This window comes from Lissotriton helveticus, chromosome 2_1, assembly GCF_964261635.1.
Source record: "Lissotriton helveticus chromosome 2_1, aLisHel1.1, whole genome shotgun sequence".
NCBI classification, from domain to species: domain Eukaryota; kingdom Metazoa; phylum Chordata; class Amphibia; order Caudata; family Salamandridae; genus Lissotriton; species Lissotriton helveticus.
The window spans coordinates 915,088,408-915,102,599 of NC_136059.1; the positions used below are offsets into that span (position 1 = coordinate 915,088,408).

A 14,192-nucleotide genomic window follows, 5' to 3' on the forward strand; every position below is an offset into this window, starting at 1 on the left:
GTCAGTTTTCTACTTTTCCGCGTCCTAACGTGGATCCGGGAAAGTTATACCTCTGGCCTGTTTTGTTATCTACAGGCCATTTTGACGCCCTTTTGGCGTCGAGGAACTGTGTGCCGATGCCCTTTGCGGGCTTCAAGCCGTGCCGGTCCTGCTCCCGGCAAATGTCAGCGACGGACCCACACCAAATCTGTGTGTGGTGCTTGGGGGGAGCACCATGACTCCGTGGAGTGCCACGCTTGCCGACAGTTGCGGCCAAAATCACTGCGGAACGCCACATGACATTACTGTCTGCCCGGATGTCCAATATGGACCCCACGCTATGCAGGTCTCCTCCACCGTAGCCCTCCACGCAGCGCAAGTACACTCAGGAGGATGTTCCTGTTCGGGGCAGGACCCGGGACCGGCGCCATCATTCCCCTTCCTCCGGTAAGCACAAACAGAAGTCACTGAGGTCTTCGGCTTCGCGTCAACATCATGTTGGCTCCCGGTCTTTGCTGGACTCAGGCCCTCAGGAGTCGAACTCCACGTACCCCCTGTTTCAGGGTGCTGGGGCAACTCAGCCTCAGATGGAGGACTACTGTTGGGCCCTGTAATTTTTTCTGGCTTTGCCGCCCCTCCCTAGTGCGCCTTCGGGCCCCACAGGGGGGGTAGGGACTCCGGTCGGGTCTCCGCCGGCTGGTTTACCCTCGGCTCCGACAGAGTGCCTTGACTCCAGAGTTGCCGCAACGCCGGGACACGGCCCGGAGGGCCATCCCACGACATCTCTCCTTACCACAGCGCAGTCGCACAGCCTCCCGGGGCTCCCTGCGGTGTCGCTGGAGGGAGCTGCAGCGTGGTGCGTGACACCGCTTCGGCGCACTCCCTCGCCGCAAGTTCCCACCTCCGAAGATGTTGAGTCGCCGCCTGTCCGACTCCGGACCGCCGAGGCCTTTTCGGAGGTTGGCGACGCCGGATCAACTCGGACAGTCGAGGTCTTTACCGAGGTCGTCTGTCGGCTCGACTCAAATGGTCGAGGTCTGTTCGGAGGTCGCCGACGCTTGCTCCACTGTGCCGGTCGAGGCCCTTTCTGAGGTCGTAAACACCAGCTTGACATCGCCTCTGCGCCGTTCGACGCCGGTGCCATCTCCGGCTTTATTGGTGGAGGGAGGGCTCCCTTTGGATTCCCACCCCCTCAGTCATTTCAACACTCTCCGGAGCGGGCCCAAGTGGGGCCTTGGGCTGCTCATCCTTTTACTAAGTCTTTAAGTGGCCGACTTAGCTTGCGCCCATCACCTACTGACCACTTGCTGTCCCCGCCTCGCGGGGCCACTGAGGCAATTAGCACATTCGTCTGGGATCCCGACCTTTTGAGGATGCAGCCGCCATCTGTGTCTAGACCTCCGGAATCCTTGCTGGATCTTCCCTACCAAGGTGCGGGGGACACTGAGCCACTGTTGCCGTTTGCGGAGTAGTTGTTTGACATCCTTCTCGAGACATGGGCGAGGCCCTCTTCTGGGGACCCTGTGGAGCGTGCTGTGGTACATCGCCATCAGCCAGCTCCCAATGACCCAGCCTGTTAGACCCTCCATCCTGGCGCTGGAGATCTTGTGCTTCAGGCAGCTCTCTCTACCGCTAGGTTCCAATGCATCCTCCCACTCTGAAGTCTCGGTGGTTGGAGTCATGTGGCCGCGATGTGTTCGCCTCCGCAAGCTCCGCACTCAGGTTCCTCAACCCTGTGTGTGTGTTTGCTCAGGGTACTTTTGCTCTATGGGACGCTGTAAAGCTGCTGCTCCCCTCCTTGGCGGAGAACTCTTGTGCCGATATGGCCCGCATAATCTTTGATGGCCAAGAGTTCGATTAGGGCTGCCATGGACGCCACTGACTCCGTGGGTAGGGCTATGGCCCGATCCGTGGTCATACGCCGCCATGCGTGGTTGCGCGATGGCGTCTTTCCAGAGGATGTTCAAGAACAACTTCAGGATCTACCTTTTGATGGGGTCACTCTTTTTGAACGCCCATGCTGATTCGGCGGTCAGGCGCCTCTGGTCTATGTTTGGTTGTCTTCCCAGGTCTTAATCCTCATGGAGGGTTCTTGGTTTTGTGGCGGTACCGTCACTTTCTTTTCCGTTACCCTTGTGGTTTACAGATGTTCTGGCTTGTGTGGCTGTACCGCCGTGTTATTTTCATGTTCTGCTACAGCTAGTTCAGCTGTGTTTACTTTTCTTTTAAGCCTCTGCCTTCGAGCATGCTTAAGAGGGACACTTCTTTTGTAGGGTTGTGCCTTACCCTATGTGGGGTTTTTGTTGCGAGTTATATTGCTACACTTCCTTACCAAGGCAAAACCAAAGGGGATGATGGACGAAGTGTTGAACATTGCAAGCACTCGCCCCCAGTCGACTGATCTGGGTTTAATCCATCATCATTCTTTAGCTCACTCCGCCACCCCAGACGTGGGTCCCTTGCTCACTTTGCCACTGGATTCAAGCTAGCCTGGCAGATGACCGCTGATTAGCCAGAAATCAGTCCCAGGATGCTTCTTTCCGGTCCAGGGAAGACTTGGTTTGGCAGTTCGGGCTGGACTGTTCCCATGAGGCACAGGGTGAGACTGATTTGCATATGGCCTTGTCTGAACTGGGGTGGCTGAGTGAGCTAAAGAATGATGATGGATTAAACCCAGATCAGTTGACTGAGGGTGAGTGCTTGCATTGTTCAACACTCCGTCCATCATCCCCTTTGGTTTTGCTTTGTTCACCCGAAGTTGGCAGGGTATGCCCAGATGTGGGTCCCTTGCTCACTTTGCCACTGGATTCAAGCTAACCTGGCTGATGATGCCTGATTAGCCAGAAACCGGTCCCAGGGTGCTTCTTTCCGGTCCAGGGAAGACATGGCTTGGCAGTTCGGGCTGGACTGTTCCCATGAGGCACAGGGTCAGACTGATTTGCATATGGCCATGTCTGAACTGGGATGGCGGAGTGAGCTAAAGAATAATGATGGACTAATCCCAGATGAGTTGACTGGGGGTGAGTGCTTGCATTGCTCAACACTCCGTCCATCATCCCCTTTGGCTTTACACTTTCTTACCAGGCAGTTTTGCCGTGATATGTCTATTCCTACTGTTGTAGGATGTCTTCTCTGGTGTGATCCATATGGGTTGGTTTCTCTCAGGTTGTTCCTTTGGTGGTATACGGTTTGTCCGTAGTTCCTTCCTGCCTCCTTAGGGGCGCCCTTCCCCGCTATTTCAAAAGGGGTTTGTCACGCCTGTACGTTCCAGGCGTGTTCTTGAGGCATTGCTGTGGCCGTCTTGCCTGTCTACCAAATGAAAAATGCCCTCCTGGGGGGCAGGTCCCTCTGTATTCTGTATATACTGGCCGTATTGGCGCACACGGGTTGTGCCTCACGTCTTTCCTTCAGGCTAAAGCACTGTCTGTTTATTCGCTACTTCCCTGTTCATATTCTTTCATCTTCACTTAGTGGCTCTAGTCTATAACTTTTTGCCACCGTATCTGTGCTCCACCCCCTATGTTTCCTGGGGTGTGGGTTCTTTTTCACATTTGTAGCACTGGTAATGGTTCCCACACCAGCAGCTCTTTAATAGCAGGTCTCCATATTTTTCTGCCAGGGTTGCTTCTTTCAGTGGCATTACTGTGAGTGCATTTTTCACTGCATTCTGTCGATCCTTTACTGCCAGTATCGTGGTCTCTGTCCTTCCCTGCATCACAGGAGGTCAGATTTCTCCCCCTTGGGTACTGTTGTTCTGTAACTGTTATTCCGCTCACCGGTACAGTGTAATTATTGAGTGGATCCCCTGTTTAGGGTTTCGTCACTTCACGTATATGTAGCAACATTCCTGTCGCCTGTGTGTATGGCCTAGGTTCCACACACCACAGGGGTGCTCCATACTAGGTTCCTTCTGCCCTAGTGTTGGGACTTCTTGTGTTCCTGGCTTTGCCGGTTATCCCCGCACAGTGGTCCCTTTTGGAACGATTGGCTGCATGCCTACCTACTGCGCTTTTGCTTGATGGTACCTCTTCTATCTTGGTTGCCCCTATAGTCTGGTTTCGGCCCTGCCACTGTTGTTTCATGTACTCGGGGGTACACATTTAATATGTGTTTTTTCATACCCACACAGGCCTCCTATTGCGGCTCCTGTTCTTGGCCGGACAGTCTTCCCACAGTTTCCTTTGCTATCCAGTGTGCTCTATTTTTTGTCAGTAGGTTCTACCGTTGTCACGTTGTTTAGCCCCTTTGGGCCTTCCTCCTCATAGATCATAGGGCCTTGTGCAAGGCTCCTTCTTGTGTGTTGTTTACTTTGGCACTGACCTTTCGAATGTGTCTGCACAACACCGGTCTTACCCAATCCATCGCGGGATTGTGCTATCTGTGCCGTCCCTTGTTCTTGTTCCTTTATGAGGTTCCTGGGTCTAATGTCCATTGCCCAGGCATTGCGTTTCCCACCATGTTTCGTCAGTTTTTTGACGAATCGGTTCTCTTGGAACTTGGTGATTGTCTCGCAGACCCTCCTCCTATAGGGTATGGCTTGGTATCTATTCTAAGTTAAGGAATCTGCGTCTAGATGTCTCTATCAGATGGAAGAGTTACTTACCTTCAGTAACGATATATCTGGTAGAGACACAGTCTAGACTCCGATTCCTTAACGCCCACCCATCCTCCCCACTCTGCGAAGACCTTTTCAGGTGGTATTTTCTACCTAGCCCCCCACCTTTACGGTGGCCTTGGTCTTCCGGAGGTGTGTTCTCACCTCCCTCTGGGGTAGGGTGTGTTGTGCGTGGGGCCCTTCGGCCTCCCCTCCGTCTCAATGTTTGGTGATGCAGAAGCCCTTCGGCACTTCCTGCCTGTATGGCAACAAGGCAGGCTAGGTCCTGGATTGTTTTAAAGTGGGTTGAGTCATGGCATGCTCTTTGGGCCTTTTGGCACCAGTCCAGCAGTCACCCCCCAACAGTTACCCTTTTCTGGGATATGTCAGAGACTAAGTATATTGTTAGCAGCAGACCCCGCCACTCACACAATACACCTACAGACTTCCTCAACAGATATATCACCGCCATAATAGAGACTAAACACACACTTACCACCTGAAACATCCTCTCCAGCCAGGACACCACCTCCACCATGAAATACATTCACTCAGGACTGCCTCCAGACCCATACCCCCACCACGTCTTCAACCTCTGAAAACAAAAGGATCTGCCAGGAACTCGCCAACCTACTCAGCACCTCAATCACCACCACATTTCCAGATGCCTGCAAACTTCTCAAAACACCACTCTGCTGACCCCAGTGAACTCAAAAACTTCCAGCCTGTCTCCCTGCTCCCATTCCCAGCAAAGGAACTGGAAAAGATCATCAACCATCAACTCATAACACACCTGGAGCAGAACCAGCTACTCAATGCCTTCCAATCTGGCTTCTGCAGTAATCGCAGCATCAAAACCACCTAGATCGTAGCCACCGACAACATCCGAACCCCCTGGACCGAAGAGAAACAGCATCTTTGATCCTTCTCGACCTCTCGCCAGCCTTCAACACCATATCGCACCACACACTGATCGAATGACTCTACCACATTGGCATCCAAGTGGACTTGCTCAGATGCTCACCTCTAAAACCCAGACGATCCACCTCCCATCATTCACCTCTGAACCCATGAAGTCACCTGCAGTGTCCCCCAGGGCTCAACCCTCAGTCCCACGCTCTTAAACGCATATATGACCCGCTGGCCAACATTGTCGGATCACACGATCTCAACATTACTTCCTACGCAGACGACGCCCATCCTCTCACCCACCGACGACCCCTCACCCACCGACGACCCCGCCACCACCAGAACCAACTTCCACAGATGCATGATCAAAGTCGCCGACTGGATGAAGAACAACTGTCTGCAGCTGAACTTTGACAGGACAGAAGTACTGGTCGTTTGCAACAGCAGCAACACATGGAACAACTCCTGGTGGCCATCAGACCTAGGACCTGCACCCACTTCTTCCAACCATGCCAGAAACCTTGGAATCATCATTGACAACAAGCTCAACATAAAATCACAGAGCAATGCCATCTCCACCGCCTGCGTCCTCACTCTGCGCAAGCTATGCAAGATCTTCAAGAGGCTACCCCTAACACACGAAACGTACCGGGACACAAGCCCTCATCACTAGCCGACTGGACTACGGCAATGCCCTCTATGTAGGAATCTCCGCACACTTTCCGCAGAGATTTCAGACCATAGAGAACACTACAGCTAGACTCATCCTCAGCCCTCCCTGACAAACCCACATGACACCCCACCTCTAGAAACTCCACCGCCTCCCCGTTCAGAAGAGATGCCAATTCAAACAACTGACCCACGCACAGAAGGCTCTAGACAACCAAGGACCTGCCTACATTAAACACCACCTGAACTTCCACCAGCCATTGAGAAGACTACACTCTGCCTCCCTTTTACTTGACCATACTCCCCGGATGTACCGAAGCAGTAGTGGACGCTCCTCCTCCCATATCACAGCAAAAACCTGGAACAGCCGCCCCACGCACCTTCAGACCATCACGTCACTTCAGGAATTCCGAATGGCCCTCAAGACCTGGCTGTTAGAATAAGCCTCCAACCTGCAAGCACCTGGATATCCTTTCGGGTGATTAGCTGCGCTTTCTAAATCCTGATTGATTGATTTGATGTGTTCTTGTATGGTCTTAGGGATGCATACAGCATATCAAATCAAATCAACATAACACTCGGAAGTCTCATGGCGCATGCAGACGGCTCTGATAGAATTCTCGTTTAGTTGTCAAATAGCCATGACTTCAGCTTCTTGCAAAAGCAGTTGTGATCAGCGATGGCACGTAAGTTTAAGAGAATTTTGTTCCAGGATGCAGGGGCAAGAAAGGGAAAAGACCTGCCTACTTTTCTAGCAGTACGGACTTTTAGAGGTGTGAGCAATGATTCATTGCGAGAACTTAGCACCCTGCGAGGCTGGTACCAGCATAGTTTTTTGGACCACTACCCCGGCCCTTTTCCATACATGTTTTTGTGTGTCAGACCAAGAATCTTGAGTAGGATTCGTTTTCTGACCAGGAGCCAGTGTAAGTATCTCAAACAGGGGGAAGAAGGAGATCTGGGCAGAAGATTCAGGACCAGCCTTGCCGCGGTATATCCTGCAAAATCTGAAGTCTAGTGAGAAGGCCTTCATTGATTGAGAATAACAGGGCATTTCCGTATTCCAAGCGATTTATAATCAGTCCCTGTACTAATGGTTTCCTGGCCTATAAAGGAATCCATTTAAAGACCTTTCGTAAACTACGCATTACTCCAAAACAGGCACCGATAATATGGTTGGTCTAACTCATCATAGACAATTGGTATGACATGTATATCCTGATTCCTTTTGTAATAGTGATTCACCGGTTGAATAAGACTGAGTGCACTCTGTAGTGAAATGCACTGTAGTAAAAAAAACTCCTTTCTTTTTTCACTATGACCTAGTGTATTGTAAAATATTGTATTTTATCCTTTTGTTACCACTGCTTAACCCCTTCCGCGCTCATGACGAGCTGAGCTCGTCATGAGTTACACCGCTCGCAAGCTCATGACGAGCTCAGCTCGTCATGTAACGCGGCTTTTTGAAAAACCCAGCGCGCAGCGGGAAAATCGCTAGCGCGCATGCGGTTAAAGCTGCTCTTTGTGACTTCCATTGTTACTTTTGAATGCTGTGTCTGTACAGTTATTTAAAAAAGAACTTGCAAAATAAATGAAGTAGACCCAAACACTAACCTTTGATTATGTGTGTGACTTACTGCTTTCTTAGTATAGTTACAGTTGCATTGGGTATCCCGACTAGGCTTGCTTCACTATTTATGCTTCTTCAATTATTTATAAAGCCAGAAGCTTGGGGGTCGAAAGGATGGAAGAATTATTTCCCATTTGCAAATTAAACATACACTTTTTTATAGACTTTCTAATGTAAATAAGCTTTGGTAAGGCTAATAGGTCTTACTTATCGACATATTGGAGTCACCATTGTTTTTGCCCATGCTGTGCAGCGTGAGAATTAATGAGAAGAAAAGAATATAAAAAGAGCACAATTGTTCCATGACGCTATGGTAACCTAACATAATGAATAATGTGTGCACATGGTACATTACAGGGGCCCAATGTTGTTTCTTTATTCCTTACCTTTTCAGACTGGCAGATGTCACTTAAAACAATAAGTGAGTGAGGTGACTAACATTATGAGAATCAGTACAAAGTTTATTTGCTGTGCTTTTATTCACATTGTTTTGTTATGCGTGTAAGTAATGTGCTAACTTTTGGTGCTTTCTGTCATTTATCCATCAGTCTTTAAGAAGAGTTGGGAAAGATTCAACGGTCCTTCTGATCTGTATCACAGTGTTCCTTTCCTACTTGCCGGAGGCTGGCCAGTATTCAAGTTTTTTTCTCTATTTGAAACAGGTGAGTAAAATAAAAATAAAAGTCCTCATTTTCATGTTTGATTCATTTGTGTATAAAATCTTTAGTGTTCTAAACTGTTTTATCATGATTTTCTTTTACAGAGCGTTATAAACTATTTATATCTATATCTATCTATATATATAAATATATATATAGATATAAATATATATATATATATCAAAAGACTCCCGACCGCCTTTCGCTGCGGTCTTAAACGGGCGCGGACCTCCTCTCCGCTGTTTTGAATCCTTGTCAGATATCAAACGCCATCACACCAATATAGTGTAAGCAGTGCAGAAATTTTATTCTGAAAATGCCAGAGCAAGTGCCCTCCCTGACGCGTTTCGCTCCACGGACGGAGCTTGGTCACATATAAATCTCTCTCTCTCTCTCATATCTCTCTCTCTATATATATATATATATATATATATATATATATATATATATATATATATATATATATATATGTTTCAATAATGTGGTCCTTGGTAGGGGGAACACTTTACAGCTGGTGCTCGTGACGAGAAAAGTGCCGGTTCTCGCACAAATATCTCCACAAAATGAAAAAGTATGCATCACTCTCCTTGACTAATTCAGCTCTTTATTTGGACAAAACTCTCGTCCTCCTACTCGTTTCGAACTTCTCGTTCTTGGTCAAGGTAGTATACACATCATATGAGAGGAAAAGTGAAATCGCGACATTGTTGGAAGAATAATGGCCATAAAATTGGAAAAATGGCAATCAACAGAACAACAGTCGATGATCGTCTCAGATAATGAGCGAACATGAACTGAGATTTGTTGTATATTAAGTAACAGTAGGTCTTTTCTTTTTAATGCATAAGAGTTTGTTCCTAGTAACAAATCTGTAAATGGAATTAAGGAGAACGGGGGCGGGGCTGGAAGAACATAACAGAAAAAAAGGCACTTAGCCCATATGTGACTGACACTCCGTCTAGAAGATGTTGCACGAGCACCTGCTTAAGAACTGTGCTTTAATCCCTGAAACCTTTGTGACTCAGACACTGTCACCAATAATCAATTTTTGACAGGGTCGTTGTATCTACTTAGAAACAGCATGTCATAATTTAATAATGCAGTTCGTTGAGACTCTGTACATACATCTGTTAATAATAACCCGAACGTGAGCTTCCCAATCCGTTAGGATGTTACTGGAGGCATGCTATATGCATTACGAATATGTTTGTTATACTTGGATGAAATGTTAACTACTAGTACAACAATGCCTCATTATGGGCAACTGTGGGTGTATAGTATAAATAGCAGAAATAGACATGGGACTGTGTATACTACAGTGACCAAGAACGAGAAGTTCGACACACATGGGATGAGAGTTTTGTCCAGATCAAGAGCTGAATTAGTAAAGGAGAGTGCTCCGTACTTTATTTTGTGTGTGTGTGTGTGTGTGTGTGTATATATATATATATATATATATATATATATATCTTCAGACAGTCAGACAGACTTTAGGATCACTCCAGAGTAGTTTCCAAGATTTATTCCGTCAATACTACGGTCAGAAAAGGCCATCCAATGCTTTTCCACTTCAGTTTTGCTCACAACTGTAAACAAGACTGCGAAGTCGAAACACTTTGGCTGCACTTTTCTTACTGTGATATTGATGGAATAAATCTTGGAAACTGCTCTGGAGTGCCACTATTTTCTCTGTGTATCGGGATTACTAAGGTGGTCTGACCTTGAGCGAGCTCTGTTGAGAGGGCGTGACAAGTTACAGACCGGATTGGAGCATGAATAGATAGATATTGTTATGGCCAGAGCTTTTGAGTCTCTACATCGAATCAAGATCCTGTGATTCTGGGCAAATCACTTAATCTCCCCTGCCTTTAAAAAAAAAAAAAAAGAATATGACCGAGTGTAATGTAACTGTTTATCATGTAAAGGAAAACACCAGGAAAACAACTCATGGCCTAACTCTCTCTATCACACCTTCCCACCTCTTCCCTGGCAGGACTACCATTACTATCTACAATAACGGGATTGTCCTAATTCAATCCACGGATAAGAACCTGGAACTACTAGACAACCTGTTCCCCAAGTTCAAAGAACACCTCTCCAAGCTACGGACCCCCACCCAGAACTCCACCAGCACTACCACCCCTGACGTCGCAGCCCCCACCTACAACAACTATACCCCTAGCACCCCAGTAAACGACCCACCTGCGGTTAACGCCCCACACTCCCCAAGAACAGTCACAAATGTCTCCACCTCATATACAAGCCGCCCCTCTAACAGGACCCCTCGTACCCCCACTCACACCCCCTCCATCCCTCTCCCCCCTGACATAACAACTCCCACTCACAACACGCCACCATCTGAACACACCATCGCCCGGAGCTTAATCACCTCCTCCTCCCTTCCCCCTCACGGCAGACCCCTCTCCCTCCCCAGCTCCCTCCCCACTCCCACCCACGAGTCTCTCACACCTGACACAATAACTCTCACCCACACGCCACCATCTGAACACAACACCATTTGGAGTTTATCCACCCCCCACTCCCGTCCCCCCAACGGCGGACACCTCTCACTCCCCAGCTCCCTCCCCACTCCCACCCAAGACACTCTCTCCCTCCCAACAAAAGATACAGAACATACCGCCTCCCTGACCTTAGCATCCCCCTCTCTCCCACCTCCTATTCTCCGCCCCCACTACCCTCCTGTCTCCCCCACTGTCTTCAGCCTTCACTCACTCTTCTACTCACCGACACCGTCTCCCACTGACTTCACTACCTATGCCTCCCACCTACTGCCCATTTCACCTACTTCACCCACACCCCTCGCCCACAAAAAGGCCCCCACTTTGAATGCCATCCCACTCTTTAGCACTGCAGAAGCCTCCAACAACGCCAGCATATCCACCCCCTCGATACCCTGCCTGCTTTCCAACTCACTACTCAACGATTCACCAATGGCTCTCACCACAAACCCCATCCCCAATCCACCTCCTGACCAGACTTTATCCACCCTCCAGCAAGTCAAAGAGGATATTCTACAAATCAAAAAAGATATTCACGCAATCAAAGAGCTTCTCTCCTCACAGCCCAGTCTACCTCCCACCATCCCTCTACCCTACAAACGACGCACCCTCCCTACATACCCTCGCCTCCAACGACACCCGCGCTGGCCGACTATCCCCGTTCGCACTAACGCCCACCGCCCCCGTCGTGTCCTCAACCCATTGTCGGACCGTGAATTATGCTCTCTACTACGCTCTTATGGCCCAGGTCCGGTAAAACACATATCCAACGCACACATCCCCATACCCACAATTCTCACAAACCCTCTGAGGCTCCCAACACTCAACAATAGAGGTTCCGTCCCTAATAACCTCAGAAAAGTTCCCCTCACACTAGAAAGCTCGACCACCCTTCTCTCTCCCAAACTCAAATGCATCCTACTCAATTGCAGATCGGCCCAGAGACACTCCTCCGACATCGCCGATCTCGTCTCAGCTAGGGATCTGGACCTAGCCATTCTAACGGAAACGTGGCTTACTGAAGCCTCTACCCCGATTATGGACATACTAGTCCCCCCCCATTTATCACATCATTAGGCTGGACAGGTCTCCTGGCAAGACGGGCGGGGGAATTGCATGCATTTTTAGGAGCAACCTCTCCGTTACTAAAATCACCCCCCCCTCCTTCTCCTCCAGCTTGTGCTTTACATCTCATCTATCACCCGCCTGGTGACAATCTCATATTCACCCAACAACTCATGGACATGATCACTTCCAATGCCGGTCGGCAGACAACCCAAGTCTACCTGGGTGACTTCAATCTTCACTGGAACGATCAGAAAGACACAGTGGTGAATAGCCTCAAAACTTTCCTTAATGTGCTTGACCTCACCCAAATATGCGATAGACCAACACACGACAAAGGCTCGATACTCGATCTCATCATTGCCAAAGAGAATTCAACACAACTGGAGGCGATTCAACCCTGCGACTGGTCTGATCACCACATTATCACCTTCTTTATCAATGAAAAAGTTAAACCTATCCCAGCTCAACCAATCAAATCCAAAACATGGAAAAGGGACATGAAGAACCTTAACCCCTCTACCCTGCCTCCCCACATCGGCAATCTCCTCCTTCCCCCTTCAGGTGCCTCGGATGTTCAATCACTGATGGACCACTACCTTGACTCTATGAACACAGTAGTCAATGAAGTCGCCCCACTGCAACTGAAGAGAGTCTCCACCAAAACTTCTAACCCCTGGTATGATGATAGACTCAATGACGACAGGCGTACTATGCGAATGGCAGAGCGCACCTGGAGATCGGACCCTTCAGCACTGCACCTCAAAAGGCTTAAGAACAAGAGAAACGCCTACTTCAGGAAAATAAAGCGCACAAAGGCGGACTTCTTTAGCCGCCAGTTGGACCGAGCAAAAAACAGGCCAAGAAAGCTGTTCGAACTAATCAAGACCCAAACAAAGACTCAACCTCTACAATCAAACAGCACATCAAGCGACACCCCACACTGTGAAGCCTTCTCTGCTTTCTTTAAGCTAAAGACTGACAACATAAGAAATGACCTCATCATGGATGTAAGTCGATTCCCCAACAACACCAGAATGTCTTACACTCAACCTAAAAACAAGGCATCTTGGCTGCACTTCGATACCTACTCGGAAGAAGCAATACGCAAACTGCTTTGCACCTTGAAGCCCTCTAATCACCTCACAGACCCTCTACCTGCTAATGCTGTAAAAGACTTCATCCCCTTGCTCCTCCCTCTCTGGACCAAAATCATCAACAGCTCCTTGCAACAAGGCCTCATTCCGGACTCCCTCAAGGTGGGGCAAGTCACGCCTATACTCAAGAAACCTACAGCTGATCCGTCTGACCTAAACAATTACCGGCCCATCACCAATATCACCTCCCTGGCCAAACTGCTGGAAAAATGTGTCCAACTACAACTAACTAAACACATTGACCAATTTGACCTCCTCAACCCTCATCAATCAGGCTTCCGAGCGAAACATAGCACGGAAACAGCTATGACACATAATTGATGACGCCCTCCAAATTCTTGATCGCAATGAGTCCTGCCTCCTCATCCTTCTTGACCTCTCGTCAGCATTTGACACGGTCAAACATGAGAACTTGCTGGAGCTGCTAAGCACTAGAATGGGTCTATCGGGAACTGTTCTCAAATGGTTTTCGTCCTTCCTTCACAATCGGTCACAGAAGTTCAAGATCGACAATGTGCTATCCACACCTGTGCCTGCAGATCTAGGTGTTCCACAAGGATCCTCCCTCTCGCCCACACTGTTCAACCTCGTCATGGAACCGCTCGCCACATTGCTCCAAGCTTCCAATGTCCAATTCCATATGTACGCCGACGACACACAACTCTACCTAAAGCTACAATCTCCGGAAGATATCAAACATCTGAATTCCACGCTTATTAACACTCAATCTTGGCTGGCAGATAATCACCTCAAACTAAATGCTCTGAAAACCGAGTTCCTACTCATCTCACCCCCGGCGAAAACTTCCACCACCCAAACATGGCTCAATAACCTAACAGCACTCAATGTCCAACCTACCATCGTGGACTCAGCGAAATCCCTAGGCATCACACTCTACGCCAAGCTCAACATGCAGCAGCACGTTAGCAAAGCCACAAAAGCAGCTAATTTCCAAATCAACACATTGAGGAATATTAAACCTTTCCTCCCTGCCAAAGACTTCCAAACTGC

At 48.7% G+C, this 14,192-nt stretch overlaps 1 protein-coding gene across 1 annotated transcript in view; it reads left to right on the forward strand.

Moving 5' to 3' along the window:
• LOC144818333 (hippocampus abundant transcript-like protein 1) overlaps positions 1 to 14,192 on the forward strand; it is a 365,697-nt gene that overhangs the window by 286,663 nt on the left and 64,842 nt on the right. Inside the window, exon 7 of the mRNA XM_078675662.1 lies at positions 8,330 to 8,443. Within this exon, the coding sequence (XP_078531788.1) occupies positions 8,330 to 8,443 (114 nt within the window). The remainder of the gene's footprint in view (positions 1 to 8,329; positions 8,444 to 14,192) is intronic.